General features: G+C 36.6%; 1 protein-coding gene across 1 annotated transcript; it reads right to left on the bottom strand.

Moving 5' to 3' along the window:
• Positions 1–1,750: 1,750 nt before the first annotated feature.
• Positions 1,751–10,455, bottom strand: LOC129371491 (metalloreductase STEAP4-like). The gene is made up of 10 exons (XM_055048093.1): positions 10,159–10,455; positions 9,931–10,038; positions 9,689–9,759; positions 8,315–8,399; positions 6,563–6,841; positions 6,383–6,477; positions 6,085–6,262; positions 5,810–5,950; positions 2,473–2,669; positions 1,751–1,766 (listed from the first exon to the last, which is right to left on the bottom strand). The coding sequence occupies exons 1-10, from the start codon at positions 10,453–10,455 to the stop codon at positions 1,751–1,753; spliced, it is 1,467 nt and encodes a 488-aa protein (XP_054904068.1).
• Between the last annotated feature and the right edge of the window lie 4,015 nt (positions 10,456–14,470).

The following is a 14,470-nucleotide window of genomic DNA, read 5'->3' as shown; positions in this document are numbered from 1 at the left end:
CCAAGAAGCACTTATTTGAGATTCAGTTTGCATACAATGACATTCTAGGCCATAATGCATTAAATCCTACCATAAACTGAAAGCACTGAAAATGCACTGCTGAGCCTTTTTTCTAAATACTAAGGTTAGCTATTTGTTCTTTCAAAATATCTTGCATATTTTCTACTTTTATTTAAATTTTGATTGAAAAAAAAGTGCTGATTTTTTTTAAAAATAAAAATTATGTAAGAAGTGGTTTCATCAAAAAAATCTCCAAAATAATGTTACAAAACTGTGACTTTTGCCTTTGACACTTTATTCAACATATAGTTTCATATTTCACAGACATATATTGGGAGAGCCCTTCACTCAATGTTGTCCAAGCTGTTTATATTCATACAGAGCTGAACATTAATGGTCCTTGAAGGTTTTATGAATTTGTCAGGCTTATAAACTGAAACAGATAACAATAATGTGAGCTTGTTTCACAGTGTTTCTGCATGTCGCCACATTGTAATTCTTTCCCAAGGACATATTAGAAGAACTTTATCTAAGGCACTGACACACACATGCACACCCATACACAAACAAAGCAGATAGCTTTCTGACACCAGGAAGTAGGCCAATATCAACAGAAGTTTCCTCGGTAATGAGAGAACATAACAATGCGAGAGGGTGTGACAGATTGTGTGCTATGATAATATTTTCTAGATGCATGATAACAAGATAACTGAGTAAAAGGGACGCTGTGGGCATAAATGAAAAGGAAAAATTCTTCTTATTCCAGATTTTGTACCCTTAACAACAAATACTCTTTGTTCCTGCCTTTCCTCTTCTACCTCTGAGTCATTAGACTTGGACCAACTTTTGTTTACAAGCCATGTTGTACTTTTTTATCAGTTGCTAATCTTTCATTTATTTGGTCCCAAGGCTTCTCCTCCTCTACAACACACACGTCGTGCCCCACTACTTCTACTGAACATGCATGATGCCAACCCTCGAGGATCGTCTTTGGACACCACTGCAGTCAGCTCAAAATGTAGGTAGACAAAGCCACTGCAAGGATCATGTCTTCTTTCCTCTCCTTCATCAGACAGACCTCTGCTCTTGTGACGAGGCAGGTAACCATCCAGGTAACAAACAAAAAAAGGTGTTTTTCTCCCACACCTCGGATGTGTTGGAGTTCATTCATTTTTGTCTCTGTGCTCCACCAGGTTTGTTAACCAATTTTAGGACCCAACCAGAACCCTGCAGTGTAAATTACCTTAAGAAATAATTAGATTTGGTTCTATATAAAAACAAGCTGCAATGCCAAATAGAATTATCAAATGTTACAAGCCATTGATGTCATACAAATGGAACAGATACAGAGTTACATTCACTGTCCAGCGTTGGGCCACACTTAGCAGATCTTAGGGATGCGACCAAGTGAGGCCAAGATTGAAGCGCAAGTTTGCCGTTTATTTTTCTCTGCAATCTGTACCCTCCCTGAAGAGTAGTCTAATCAGTTTCAGTCTGTTTACATATGACTGGCAGCAGTCACACTTAAACATGGTTATGGAAGCTGCAGCATGTGAGTGTAAGCAGATAGAAGACGTTGAAAGAGAAAGAAGTAAAGGCAAACTCCATAACAGATGCAAAAGTCACAACTCTATTTGCCTCAATGTTATCTAATCAGAGCAGCTGATCAATAACCTTCCCCATATTAACTACTACCGTATTTTCCAGACTATAAGTTACAGTTTTTTTATAGTTTGGCCAGGGGTGCGACTTATACTCCGGAGTGACTTATGAGTGAAAATTAACACATCATTATATCATATCACATGATATTTTCACACTAAACCGCAAGAGGGCGCTCTTGCGGTTTAGTGTGTGTTATTCTACTTTAGGAGTTAACAGAGTTGTATGCAAGCGACATTGAGGACGAAGATTTCATTGGTTTAGTGATTTGGAAAGATGGTTTGGTAAACTTGTTAGCATGTTATTTTTGCTATAGTTAACTCTTAATATGTTATGTTAACATACCAGGCACGTTCTCAATTCGTTGTTCTTTATTATGCATTTTATGGCTGGTGCTACTTATACTCCGGAGCAACATATAGTCTGGAAAATACGGTAAAAAATCTGACGTTGGATATGAATATAAATATTTATAAACTTTCTTAGAAAAGAATGCTTAAAGTAGAACAGAAAACTAACAGTTCTGCTTGTTCGTGATACCATTACCTACTTTGTTTGTGATACCTTTTTTTCTAAAGTGGATGAAAGATACAGTCCCCAAGAAAGTGAAAATTGCCAAATTTGTTTTTTTTTTGTTTAACATCTTACTATGGTAATTTATTACTTGTTATCACATAAAACATATCACTCTTCACACATTGAAACATTTTCCAGCAATGAGTGTATGTGGCTAATTTAAGACGTGAATTAATAGATTGCATACTCTGCCTTTTGAGAGCAAAGTTCAGAGACAGGTGGTTTTTATTGCACCCATCTGCGTTCCCAGCCTTGTCTTCTCGAAGGAGAAGAAGTAACTTGAGCAGCAACACCACAGAAGGTACGATCAGACAGAGCATGTAGCCTGGAGGCGTGTACCATTTGTAGGTTGAGGCTTTGATAAATTTATTCCAGCCATAGATGTAGCCGTGAGCCGTGCAAATGAACAGAGTGAGATGTCCTAGATTAGACTGAAAAATAGCACAAATAAAGGCTTTACTTAAAACATTGCAAGACGAGTTGGACATTTCAGAATAGACATGTTTTCACTAACATGATGACAGAGAGACCACAACAATCAAAAGTGTAAGGTTACATGTATGAAGCTGGAGTTTAAAGGTAATAAAAGTCATGTTTTTATCTAACTAAATGGCTTGAAATGAACTTCACATTAAGGTTAATACGAAACAGGTCTACAAAATATCTACAATTACCATACTTTTAAAATTCAATGTATTATGATTAAAGAAAGATAACACTTTAATCAGAAAAAAAAAAAAAACATTTTCACATACTTTGCTTTAGCTACAATGACTATTGGAAAACTTAAAAGAGTTGTTTTTTTATCCCTATTCAACGTAATCTCTATTAATTTAACGTAATTAATTCCATTTTGTGATATTTTCTGGCAAGTTTTTTCTAAAATATGTTTTTCCTGAGCAACAAGTCACAAATATTTAATTGATCTAAAATAAAAAAATATCTCCATAAGTTATCCTAATGACCATCACATAAATATCAAACATGAATTTTTCCTCGGGGCTGCTTCTCAAATCAGACTCCTCCATGTTTTTTTCCCAACTCTAGATTATCCCGCTGTTAGACTACATTAAGTGCTTATACTAAGACTTTAAAAAATTGGAGTCGTATGTGTTACAAGGTATGTGGAATTTTTTGCTCAACTCAAAAGTTACTCTTGGGATTTATAAAGATCTTGTGTTAGAAATATATACAAAAATCTACACCATAAAATACAAAGCTTTTTAACATCACTATTTCTCATTTTCTGGTTATTTTTACAGTGGTTTTACTTCTACAACAGTCTGCTTTTGATGAAAACATTATAACTTATAGATTTATGGCTCAATTGAAATGCCTTGCTGCTGAAATGTGCTATACAAATAAAATTTGATTTGATTTGATTTAGAAGCCCAGAATGAAAAAAAGAAATGTTCTTCTTGCAATTCTAGACAATTTATTTTTTAAAATGTCAGATTTGTTTTTTATGTTTTTGCAAAGTTGCGTTTTCTCACTCATTTCCTCAATTCAAGAAAAATATATTTGTCACATTCTAAAATTTACTAAGGTTCATGTGTTTCTTGTCTGCATTTATTATACCAGCTGCATGTCTGTTAAAAGTATGTGTATAACCTGAAACTGTCCCTTAGATCATCATTTAATATTTAGCCATTCAAATGTTTACAGCACACTATTGCCAATCTTGCACCAATTATTTCTACATCTCAAAAGACTCCATAGCATTAGTGTCACAACTTAAAGATTCCATATCTACTTCATTCTATTTACTGTTTATATATACTTTACATATGTACCAGTGCTGCAGAAGAAATACTGAAGTGCTCCACAAATGCAGCAATAACCCAGTAATAACCCTTTCTAATCTAATTTTAAGGCATGCTCTGTCCACACTGATGAAGATTCACTCACTTCACCATGCTGAAAACAACTGCAGTGGGAGGGAAATCTGACATTGTTTTTGTTTGACTCAAGGAGTTAAGCAACGAGAGTGTAAGCAAATAATTGTTTAACCAATGGGGGACAATCATAAGATTAGCACAACACTGTTAAATTTGAGGCCAAGATGATTAGACGACCATTGGATACAACAGTATATGACACAGTGTCTTCTGCACAACTTGTTCTACCCTGAAGATGAAATAGTAACAGATTGACCCATTAAAAATATATATTATAATAGGCCAAAAATAATTGGCAAGTTAAGAAATTGTGTCACAGATGATTTAATTTAATTAAACAAAAATCTATTCTTGAAAAATATATTTTGCCTTTTCAAAAACAGAGAGCATGAAGATCAATCTTTGGTAAAATGAAGGGGCACCTTTATCATTGTTTATAATTGTGCATTATTTATATTTTCCATTCAGTAATTCAGTAATCCATAGTGAAGCTTGTGTCAAAGTTGAGTTTTCCATGCATATTGGTGTATCTAAAATGTGTTTAATCATTATTATGACATGTTCTACAAAGAGTATGAGTGCCTCCCAGTGGTCAGACAGTTATCAGCTGCATAAATAAGAAAAGAGGCCAGACTCTGTTGCAGTGTCAGCCACTTCAAGCATTTAGCATGCCAAGGAGAGTGTAAGATGAGATGAAGAAATGTCATTATCAGGGTGTTGCTGCAACATCTGTGTAACAAATATAATGAGTTGTAAATGTAGATGGCTTTACATATAGATTAACAGCAATTTTGCAAAAATAAATTTGCTTCAGACTCTTTCATTTAATAAAAAAATAATTTCAGTGTCATTTTTCCTAGTAATTTATAGTTGCATGTAAACTTGTTTTTTTCTATTGATAGAATCATCAAGTGCTAAGAGGGGCTGAAAATGCACATTAATTAATTTCATAATGACACTCCTGGCCTAATTTGAAGCTTAATTTTGTGAATTACTTGGACAACCTGCTTCCATTCAGAGTTTTAGTTTTTGGCTGCATGATTTTACATCCACATTTAGTTACAATGAGCTCAGACAGCACAAACAAATTATTAATATTGATTTAATGATGATCAGAGCATATCTCACTTAATCTGTTTGAAACGCCAAATCCCTCCAATGTGTGCATCAACATGCGTACAACCTTCGAGTCACACAAACCACATCTTTAATGTATATTTGTTGAAAATTGCCATCTCAAGTGTAATTTTTTTCACAACTCTTTTCGCCAGATCATAAGGATTATTTTGACCTATGCGTCTTTCTGTGGGCCTCATTCTGGTGTCGACTTATGGATTTGACCTTTACATAAATAGGCTTGTGACCTGTATTAACAATGTTCCTGCTGGGAATTACACCAGGTATCATAATTCTATTTAATGAATAACTTAACATTTAAAATCCCAGGCAAAAGTCCACCAGGCTTTCACTCTGAGAAACGAGAGCCAGCTACTGCTTTTGAAGAATTTTAATTGCTATCGTAAAAGAAGTTGGAAACTCAAAATATAACCCTCTACAAAGGTGCTTAAAGATCTTTTCTGCTGATTGATTCACTCCACCTGTCTGATGATGTTCGTACTCAAAAAGGTGAAGTACACTCACACATGCATTCACATTTCCAACTGAGCTCTGACCTGAATAAAGTTGAATTCTCTCCAGCTGAGGGATCCGCCCACAGAGGGCAAGGATGTTAGTCCTAACAGGACAAAAAGGAAAAATCCCAGGATTCCCAGAGATATAAACGAGTCTGTGCCCCACGCCCCAGTGTTATCAAAGTAAAATGGGGTGGTTTTATTTTTCTTGATATGAGAAAGAGAGAAAGAAAAAAAGAGGCAAAGGAAGAAATAAATGATCAATGCAAGTTTTATGTCATGTTATTCTTTGTGCCTGACTGTTAAAAACATTATAACTGGTTTGGACCAGCTTGCTGTACCTCATCCACCACCCCTGAAATGAGTTTGTGCCTTTCAGAATAGCGAATAGGAATGATGAATGAATAGATGGCATGCAGAAAAGCATAGCCAAGTGCAACAAGACCCATCTGCTTCCTGCAAAGCATCCAGCGGTCCAGCCAGTTAGGGAAACGCCTGGAGAAAGAAAAACCAAAGGCAAATGCGATTTAATTTAACATTATATTTCTACAATATACCATATTGTTAAAACAATACATTTTTATTATTTTATTGTTATTTGTGTGATGATCCGACCTGTATTTGGTCCCTCCGAAGAGTTGAAAAAAAGCAGCAATCTCTCCAGGAAGGTAACAGAGAGACAGCATAACAAGAGCCACAATTGGAAACACCTAGATCACAATTTCACAAAACACTGTTAAGAAAAGAAAAATATATTATACCAGAAAAGACTTGATATCAAAGACAACTCATAACCTTGTTGGCCAGGGACAACATAATTCGATATGAGATATCATCTTTCTTTTTAACATAAGCGTAGATAACATCTTTAATGAGCAGGTAGAAGAAGAAGAAAGCAGTGAGGCCAACAGCTATGGACAAAGGCAGTCTCCACTCCGGGAACAATTTCAGGGGGAAGTCCTCCAACTCTCTAGCTGCTGACAGAGAGCCTTTATCCAGAACAGTGAGGCCCAGTTTGGTAGCCAGGTGTGCTACTGCCTGCTTTGCTTCTCCACTTTCTCCACACAGGAAGACCTGCACACAGTTTAGGTAACTTCAGAAATATCCAGAAGGAAAAGTATTTGGAAGATGTTGTTGGCAAGAATTTAAACTCCAAAAAAGAGAGAAGTATTATCAGCTCTTACAGTTTTATTTTTATAATTTTCTTTAATGTGCAATATTTTTCTATTTAACTCTAAATGACAGTAGAAATGTTTTTATTGTTTTTTTCCAGCAGAACCATTTTTGTCCATTTTGATTATTTGCTGTTGAGTAAAATCTAGAACATACCTTACAAATAAAATCTGTCTGAGGATTAACCCTCATTTTGTTTATCTGCCAGTCTTGTATCAGTAATTTCTGAGCTGAAACTATTTAGTATTGTTTGACTCTGTAAAGACACGTCACCTTCATATGTCCGAGTCATATGTACTAAGGATTTAATGCTGTTTCTAGATCTTTCTAGATCACTTATCATTTTTACCTCTCAGCTCCAGGATAAGATGATTAAGTTGTTTGTAAGAAACTGAGCACTGCAGAGCATTGGAGAGAGCAATCTGACAGGCGTGTGTGAGAGTCGGAAGGATAGAGCACTTTTCCCCAGGTGTGTGTATAAGTGGACTGGGCAGTCAGCCATGTCTGCCTACATTACTGCACCAGTAACAGCAGGGGACGGCCGACAGACTAAATCTCCATCTGAATGTAAATGTGACAGCGCCACAGCCCCGCTGTGGATCTAATCAAATTGCTGGCCAGGGAATAGTGCACATTTACAAGCATGTATGTGTGTACATGAATACATACTGTGACTACCTGTGCCGTAAGAAAGACATTTGGAGACACGTCTTGTGTTCTTTACCTGTTTTCAAAGAAATAGAGTTCTGCAGAGGCGTGAGCGATGGTGTGTGTCTGCGTGCGTAGGGGTGTGTGTGCGTGTGTGTACACTTGTGAAAAAATGTTTGTGCTAAAGAGGATTTGAGGCAGATTTAGGTTTGGTCTCCAGAGGTTCCGGCATGTTTGTGTTTCTCTTGAAGCAAACTGAAATGAAGGTTGCAATAAACACTGGGCTTTCAACTTTCTAACATAATAAGGTGTGTTGGCGTGTGTGTGTGTGTGTGATGTTTTCCTTTGTTTTTTATAATGTCCTTATTTTCTGTACTCCTCAGATGGAAAGTTGATGCAATCAGTTATCAGCAGGAAGGCAAAAGAAATAAATTCCATTTCCAGGTTGTGCACAGTGTATGACGAAGTAATCTTTTTTATGTTTACAATTCTGAGAGGCACTTTTCCCAATGTACAATAAGTGATGAAAGCAGGCACTGTTTCCAGGTTTGATGTCAAGTGTTTCTCATCATGAACAGATCAAGCTGGTAATCTCCTCCCTTTTACTGCTCTGTCTTTGTATCTTTCCTTCCTGTCAGCTAAAGTGTTTCTTAATGCCTAGCAGCTTCCTGGTGTTGTTTTGCCTTGATCCCACTGACAATCTCTAAAAGATTATTTACTTCTTACCAGTTTTCCTGCTAAAAGTCCATTCTGCAGGGCCCAGGCAGACAGCGTGTTAAGACCTTTTACCACAGCAGCACTGGGAACCAGCCTGAAGAGCAGAGCACATTTTACCTTCATTGGTTTCAAAAGAAATCTGTCTTAGAACTTTCTGTTAGATATTTTTTATTATTATCATTTTATTGTTACTTTAGTTTATATTCAGTCTAAAGTATTATTGTGATTTAGTATAAACTGACCTGGAGGTTACAACTGTCTTCATGCGAGATAGTAAAACTTTATGGTTCTCAGACCCTAAAGTTTTCTCTGGTGTTTATCTACCCGGTCTTAGGTGACAGTTTGACCAGAGCTGAACTGGGCTCAGATTGTAAATTAGATATCACACCTGGAACTGAGTTGTTGGTCTGTTTATGTTAAATGTTTTACGACCTCTGTTGTTTGATGCTTTGACAATAAAGAGGGAGCTCACGTGAAAGCAGATCAGAACTCTCTATTGACCAGCCCGGAGGAGCTGTTGATCGGGATTTCTCCTTCTGCAGAAGCCTGACCATATTTAATTCATATACGTTGTCTGTGGTTATTTTATTGTAGGTTCAAGGAAAATACCTAACATTTCATATTTTTCCTGATAAAGGGCATGCTTTGAAAACCTTGAATCTAATGTTTTTCTAACATAATAATACATTTCAAACATCATTTCTTATCATTTCAAGTGAGGGATACATTAGTACACCCCCATTTCCCCACATAGTCTAAATCCTACACAAATGTATATCACATCAGGTGAAAACGGTTACATTACAACATCCCTACACGGCATTGTGATGGAGGCTTGCCCTGTTTAAACCACAGACAGTTTTGTTCCTGACTTTTGATTTGCAAGGGAACACCATGATATGATTAAAAGAGCAGTCTGAGGACCTCATCAAGAAGATTATGTCAGCCTATGAATGTAGCAAGGAATTTGAAAAAGGTTTAAAAGAATCTCAAATCTCATTTTCACTTCGAGGTGCATGTAAAAGGACATTCTGAGCAATTGCCAGCATGCCCACGTTTAACCACCATAACCTGAGAGCAGAACATAAAATGCTCAAGCAAGTCTCCAAAAACTAAAATGTCACATGAAAGTCCATGTCTGTAAAGTCAGAAAGAGACTGAAAAAGTTTAAATGCCAAGGATGCCGTGGAACAAGTAAAACGCTGTACATGGAGGTCAGACTGGAGTTTTACAAAGAGTAAGCAAAGGCCATGTAATGGATAAAATAATCTAAACTTACATTATTTGCTTAGCAATAGGGCTAAAATCTGTATAACAATGTACAATCCTAAAATGTATTCATTTTCTTCTGCATTTTTTTTAAATTTTTTTATAGATTGTTACCTCTGCAAGTAAGCAGCATTGGATTCTGGGTATATGCCTTTCTTCAGGTTGTTACTGAGATCCACCAATACCTTCAAAACAAAATACATTTAAAAGGTTTAAAAGGTTTAAATCTTTAGAAAAAAGCCAAATTTTGTTGATCATATCAGTTCTAAAATCAATAAAAATCAAGGAGAGTGAATACATTTGATAGCCACTGGATATAAACAATCAAACCATACTGTTAGTTTGTGTTTATTTACCTTCCCTTTAAGATGATGCTCCAATTTTGTCAAGAAGCCATAATGTTCACGGTGAACACAAATAAAGATCAGGTTAGAAGACTGGGCTGCTTCTGCATGGGTCATCACCTGTACAAAACATGTATTCAGCTCTTCATAATTCATTACATAATTACATACATCACACACACACGTTTGTCTCCATTCTTCAGTTTTTGAGAGAAAAACTCCAGCTTCAGTGATGTTTACCTGAGCTCCCTGCGGCAAAGGGCCACAGCTGTGTGGTCTTCTGCTGCCACACACAACTCCATAGCCAGACTGGAGCAGACGGAGGCCCAGTGAGCGCCCCAGGTCCCCGGTCCCAAATATGCACAGCAGCTTTGGCTCAGGGGCAGCTGCCATGTCCAGAGGATGCTGTGATACGCCGTTTTGCTGCATCTCCTCACACTTGCCTCTCTTCACACTCAATAAGTAGTTATACTCCTGTGGAGTCTGACCTTTGCTCTGCCTCTCCCCTTTTCCTTTTGACCTCTGTGTGCATGACATAAGACACATGGATTTGTATTTATTACGCCTACAATCTATAGCCAAGTGCACATGTGATGGAGTGTGCCTGCAGAGCAGCCTCAATTTCATTAGCCATTGTTTTAGCAGTTTTTGTCTTTTTATTATGCTATAATAATAATAATAATAATAATAATAATAATAATAATAATAATAATAATAATAATAATAATAATAATAATAATAATAATAATAATAATAATAATAATAATAATAATAATAATAAAAGAATGGTTATAACATCTTGGTTATTTTAAACAATGCTACAAAACAGCAAAATTTTATAACTGTAATAGAGGAGCATGCAGAACCCGCCGCACACTTCAGTGAAAATAATACCTACAGATTCACCATTTTCTTCTTTTTAGATATTTATCCCTTCTGAGAAACACAGACTGTGTTATCATCCTTGTACTGCCTGAACCTAAATTTCATATTTCACATGTAAAAATAAACATTATTCTTCTGCTTTTCAGGGCTGCCATCTTTTATATCTTCTGTTTCCACACTAGACACGATGCCATGTGGGAGATCCTGGCCCACGTATTCATTATCATTTCAAAACCTGCTGTTCCAGCCAAATGGCTAGAAAGACAATTTGTGCAAATTCAGTGTCTCCCTGTCCCCGTGGCTAAAACATCTGTAAAGATGTGACACCAACAGACTCAGCAGAGCAGAAATTAAGCCTGGCATATACGTTACTGTTTTGCGTGTGGCTGTTTTGCTTTGCAATTTATTGCATGCGCCTATAAGTTTCTGGTTGCGTTTGTGTGAAACGGGTCAGAACGATCAGAGAGTGAGGTCTCAGCTGTGATGTGCTGCACCTGGGAAGCTGGCTCTGCAGACAGGGTGACAACCTGGCTGTAGAAACGACATACAAAATCACATCAAATTTACTAACTGTTTTGCACAAAAATACTCTTTTCCATAAAAGCAGCAATCACACTATACATATACATCTCCGCCAATGTTTATGGGCGATAAGCAGCCTTCCTCTGGAGGTTTTACAGTCAGGTCCATAACTACGGCATTTATGTCTACCTAGGGGGATATTGCAGTGTGAAGTAAAAATTGTGTTATTATTTCTTTTAAGAATTTTATTTTAATTCTTTAGTCAATTAACACTAGTATTGTTTAGTCTGTTAAACCGTGTAGGTCAAGGAGTCTTTGAAGAATCAGTTAGATAGGTTTCCTTTTGACCTCTCCTTGGAAAAGTTCTAGTAGGTTGTCAGTGACTGAAATAAGGCGCCAGTGTTTATTAACAGATAACAATAAACAGGTTAGGTAATTGTAGTGAGATAGAATAAACCCTAAGGCTTAACAAATTCCTCCATTAAATGTCACAAGCTAAGGCTAAGTGCTGAGTCAACGTACAAAGTCTGATAATGTTCTTGTTATGCAAAATTGTTCCATTAGTAAACCTGATTTTTGGAAATGCACCTATTTTTGAACAAAGATGTTTATCATCTGAGCAATTAACTTACCCTAAGAATGGATGTTGCATTCTCTCTATACCCTGTTAAGAGTGACGGTGCATTAACCTGTTCGACTGGCTCTGGGCCAGTGAGTGACCACATTGTATAAAGAATCCTATATATTGTGAGAGCTTGCAGCTCCAAGTCAGAACTCATTGTAGGTGCAGCTGTTGTGCTGTGGTTACTGTGTGTTCTCCATTTGCAAACGACTGAAATAAAGATTTTGCCTGATCTGTTACTACAGATTAGATATTGTTTTTCCCACAGCAGCAAAATGAAAAACCCTTTTATGCCAAACTTTTAAGGCATTCATTCACTTGTCGTGCTGTTTGAATGTACCTGATAGTACATCCACTATAATGACTCATTTTCTTGTTTTGCCTCTGGGAAAACTTCTTTTTTTGATCTGCTGGTGTTCTTTCCCACATTTCAGTCTTTCTGTGCAGAAACAGCAACACTTTTCTTCCTCTATAGCTATTGCTGATCAATTAAGAACCTCTGCAGTATGTCCACAAGATAATATGCAAATGTATCCAGAGATGTTTGTCATGGTGTCATCTGAGCCCATGGCCTCTGCCTCTATAATGCATGTAGAAATTGAGTGTTACCTCCTCTTGTCACTCACAGTGGTTTCAGATACTTCTTGACATGTATGTCGATCTGACTTCAAAATTAAATGGTCTTTGAATGTTTCAGCCACTGGTGCAGCAAATGTGCCTCCATGCTTACCATACACTGTTCTGCAGCAAGGCCGGCCCAAGGCACGAGCAAACTAAGCAGCCTCTTATAGGGCCCCAGGACCACTTTGGGCCCCCTTATGGGAGCTAATTTTCATTTATTTTTCTTAGTAATAATTCTATGTCGTTATAACATCCAAAACACACAATTTCATCATGAATTGATTTGTTTTTACAATAATATATATTTGATAATGTATGTAGAAATCATTATTTTATGGATAAAAAGGGAAAAAAATGCTTTTGGGGGACTTTAGGAGCTGCAGTAGATACTGCTCTATTCTCCATTAATGTTTTCTTTGTTTTTCAGGAATGACCATAGACAACTTCAACTTTGTCATTAAGTCCAAACGTTTGAGAATTTGGACTTAACTCTCGAAAGTTAAATGTGAAATTATCTTTTTACATTTAACAATTATGCACTCAGTCATAATAAAAAATATTCTCACGCTTCATTTTATACACACCATAATGGAGTTTCAGTTTGAGATTTATTTGAACAATCCCTAAGCTCTGATAATTCTCTTTGCGTTATTCTGACTTTCAGCAAGAACCAAAAAGCATGAATACAAAACATTTATTTTGCAATTTTAGGAGCCCAAACTGAAAAATGCACAGCACATTTGCAACACATTGTGACTGCGCTGCCAGCAAGAGCAGGTCAGAGTGAAATTATGTGCCGCTCATGCATAGTTCTAGTCGGAAATTATTTGGGAGATTCCTGCTGTTTCCAGCCATCAGAAGACACTCAGAGAAACATGAGGTGCAGTTGTTAAGACAGCTCCCAGTTAGAGCATGCATATGGTGGATAGCTTCATGCTGCTACAACGGCAAAGGAAAGGCCTGAAGGACACATGATGTTTGAGGAATTTCTGTTTGATGATTGCCACTGTGCTACTGCATTGGATATGAGCTTCAGATGTAAGTTCTAAGTAAGCTCAGGTTATGAGCTTGGTAAAAAAACAAAAGAAAAAAACTGATAGACGGAAAGGAATGGAATAAAAGATACTGCACAACGAAAAAAAACAGCACAGAAAATCTCAAAGAGACTGGGGCACTAAAAAGAGACGCAGGACAGAAATTTCTCAAAGTAGAACAAAGACAATTATAATAGCCAGAAGTTTCCAAAGCATTTACATTAATATTCCATTAATATTCTATTAATGGCTTTCTTGACAGGAAATTTGGAATGGTCATTATAAAACACTGAAAACTGCTTTAAGGAGATTAAGAAACAGTCGGATTAAAGAATATCTTTTTTTGTGGATACACTACTTTTCTTCCAAGAAACTAATTAGCTTGTGTGCAAATGATTGTCTGAGTTACTTTTCGACGACACCAAAGAAACTTTATGGGGCCTTTTGAAAGTATTCATGCTCCTTAAACTTTTCATATTAAATTAACACTGCAACCTTTCACAACATGCAATGAAGTGAAACCAAAGAGAGGTTTCTGAAAGCCATAAAGTAAGCTGTGCGTTTGTATAGTTTGTTTCATTTAAGTCCAGATTCATCAGTAATGAGCTCAATGCAGCTTCCCATTAACTTGTCCAGCCTCTGTGAAGAAGGTTGATTTTCCCACAGTATGTTGCTGCCACCACAATGTAATAACGTTTGCAGAGTATTTTCAGGGCAATGTGCACATAGAGTTTAATTTTTTATTTTTATTTTTGCATTTTGGCTAAAAAACAACATCTTAAATTCATCTTGACACTGATTTGTTGTACATCTTTATGCTTTGTGGCAAACTGTAATTTGGACTTCTTAGGCTTCAGATACACAACAC

This window comes from Poeciliopsis prolifica, unplaced genomic scaffold (assembly GCF_027474105.1).
Source record: "Poeciliopsis prolifica strain line A6 unplaced genomic scaffold, Auburn_PproV2 SCAFFOLD026, whole genome shotgun sequence".
NCBI lineage: Eukaryota > Metazoa > Chordata > Actinopteri > Cyprinodontiformes > Poeciliidae > Poeciliopsis > Poeciliopsis prolifica.
Note: the sequence above shows the minus strand (reverse complement) of the source record. Positions and strands in the feature narration are given on the sequence as shown.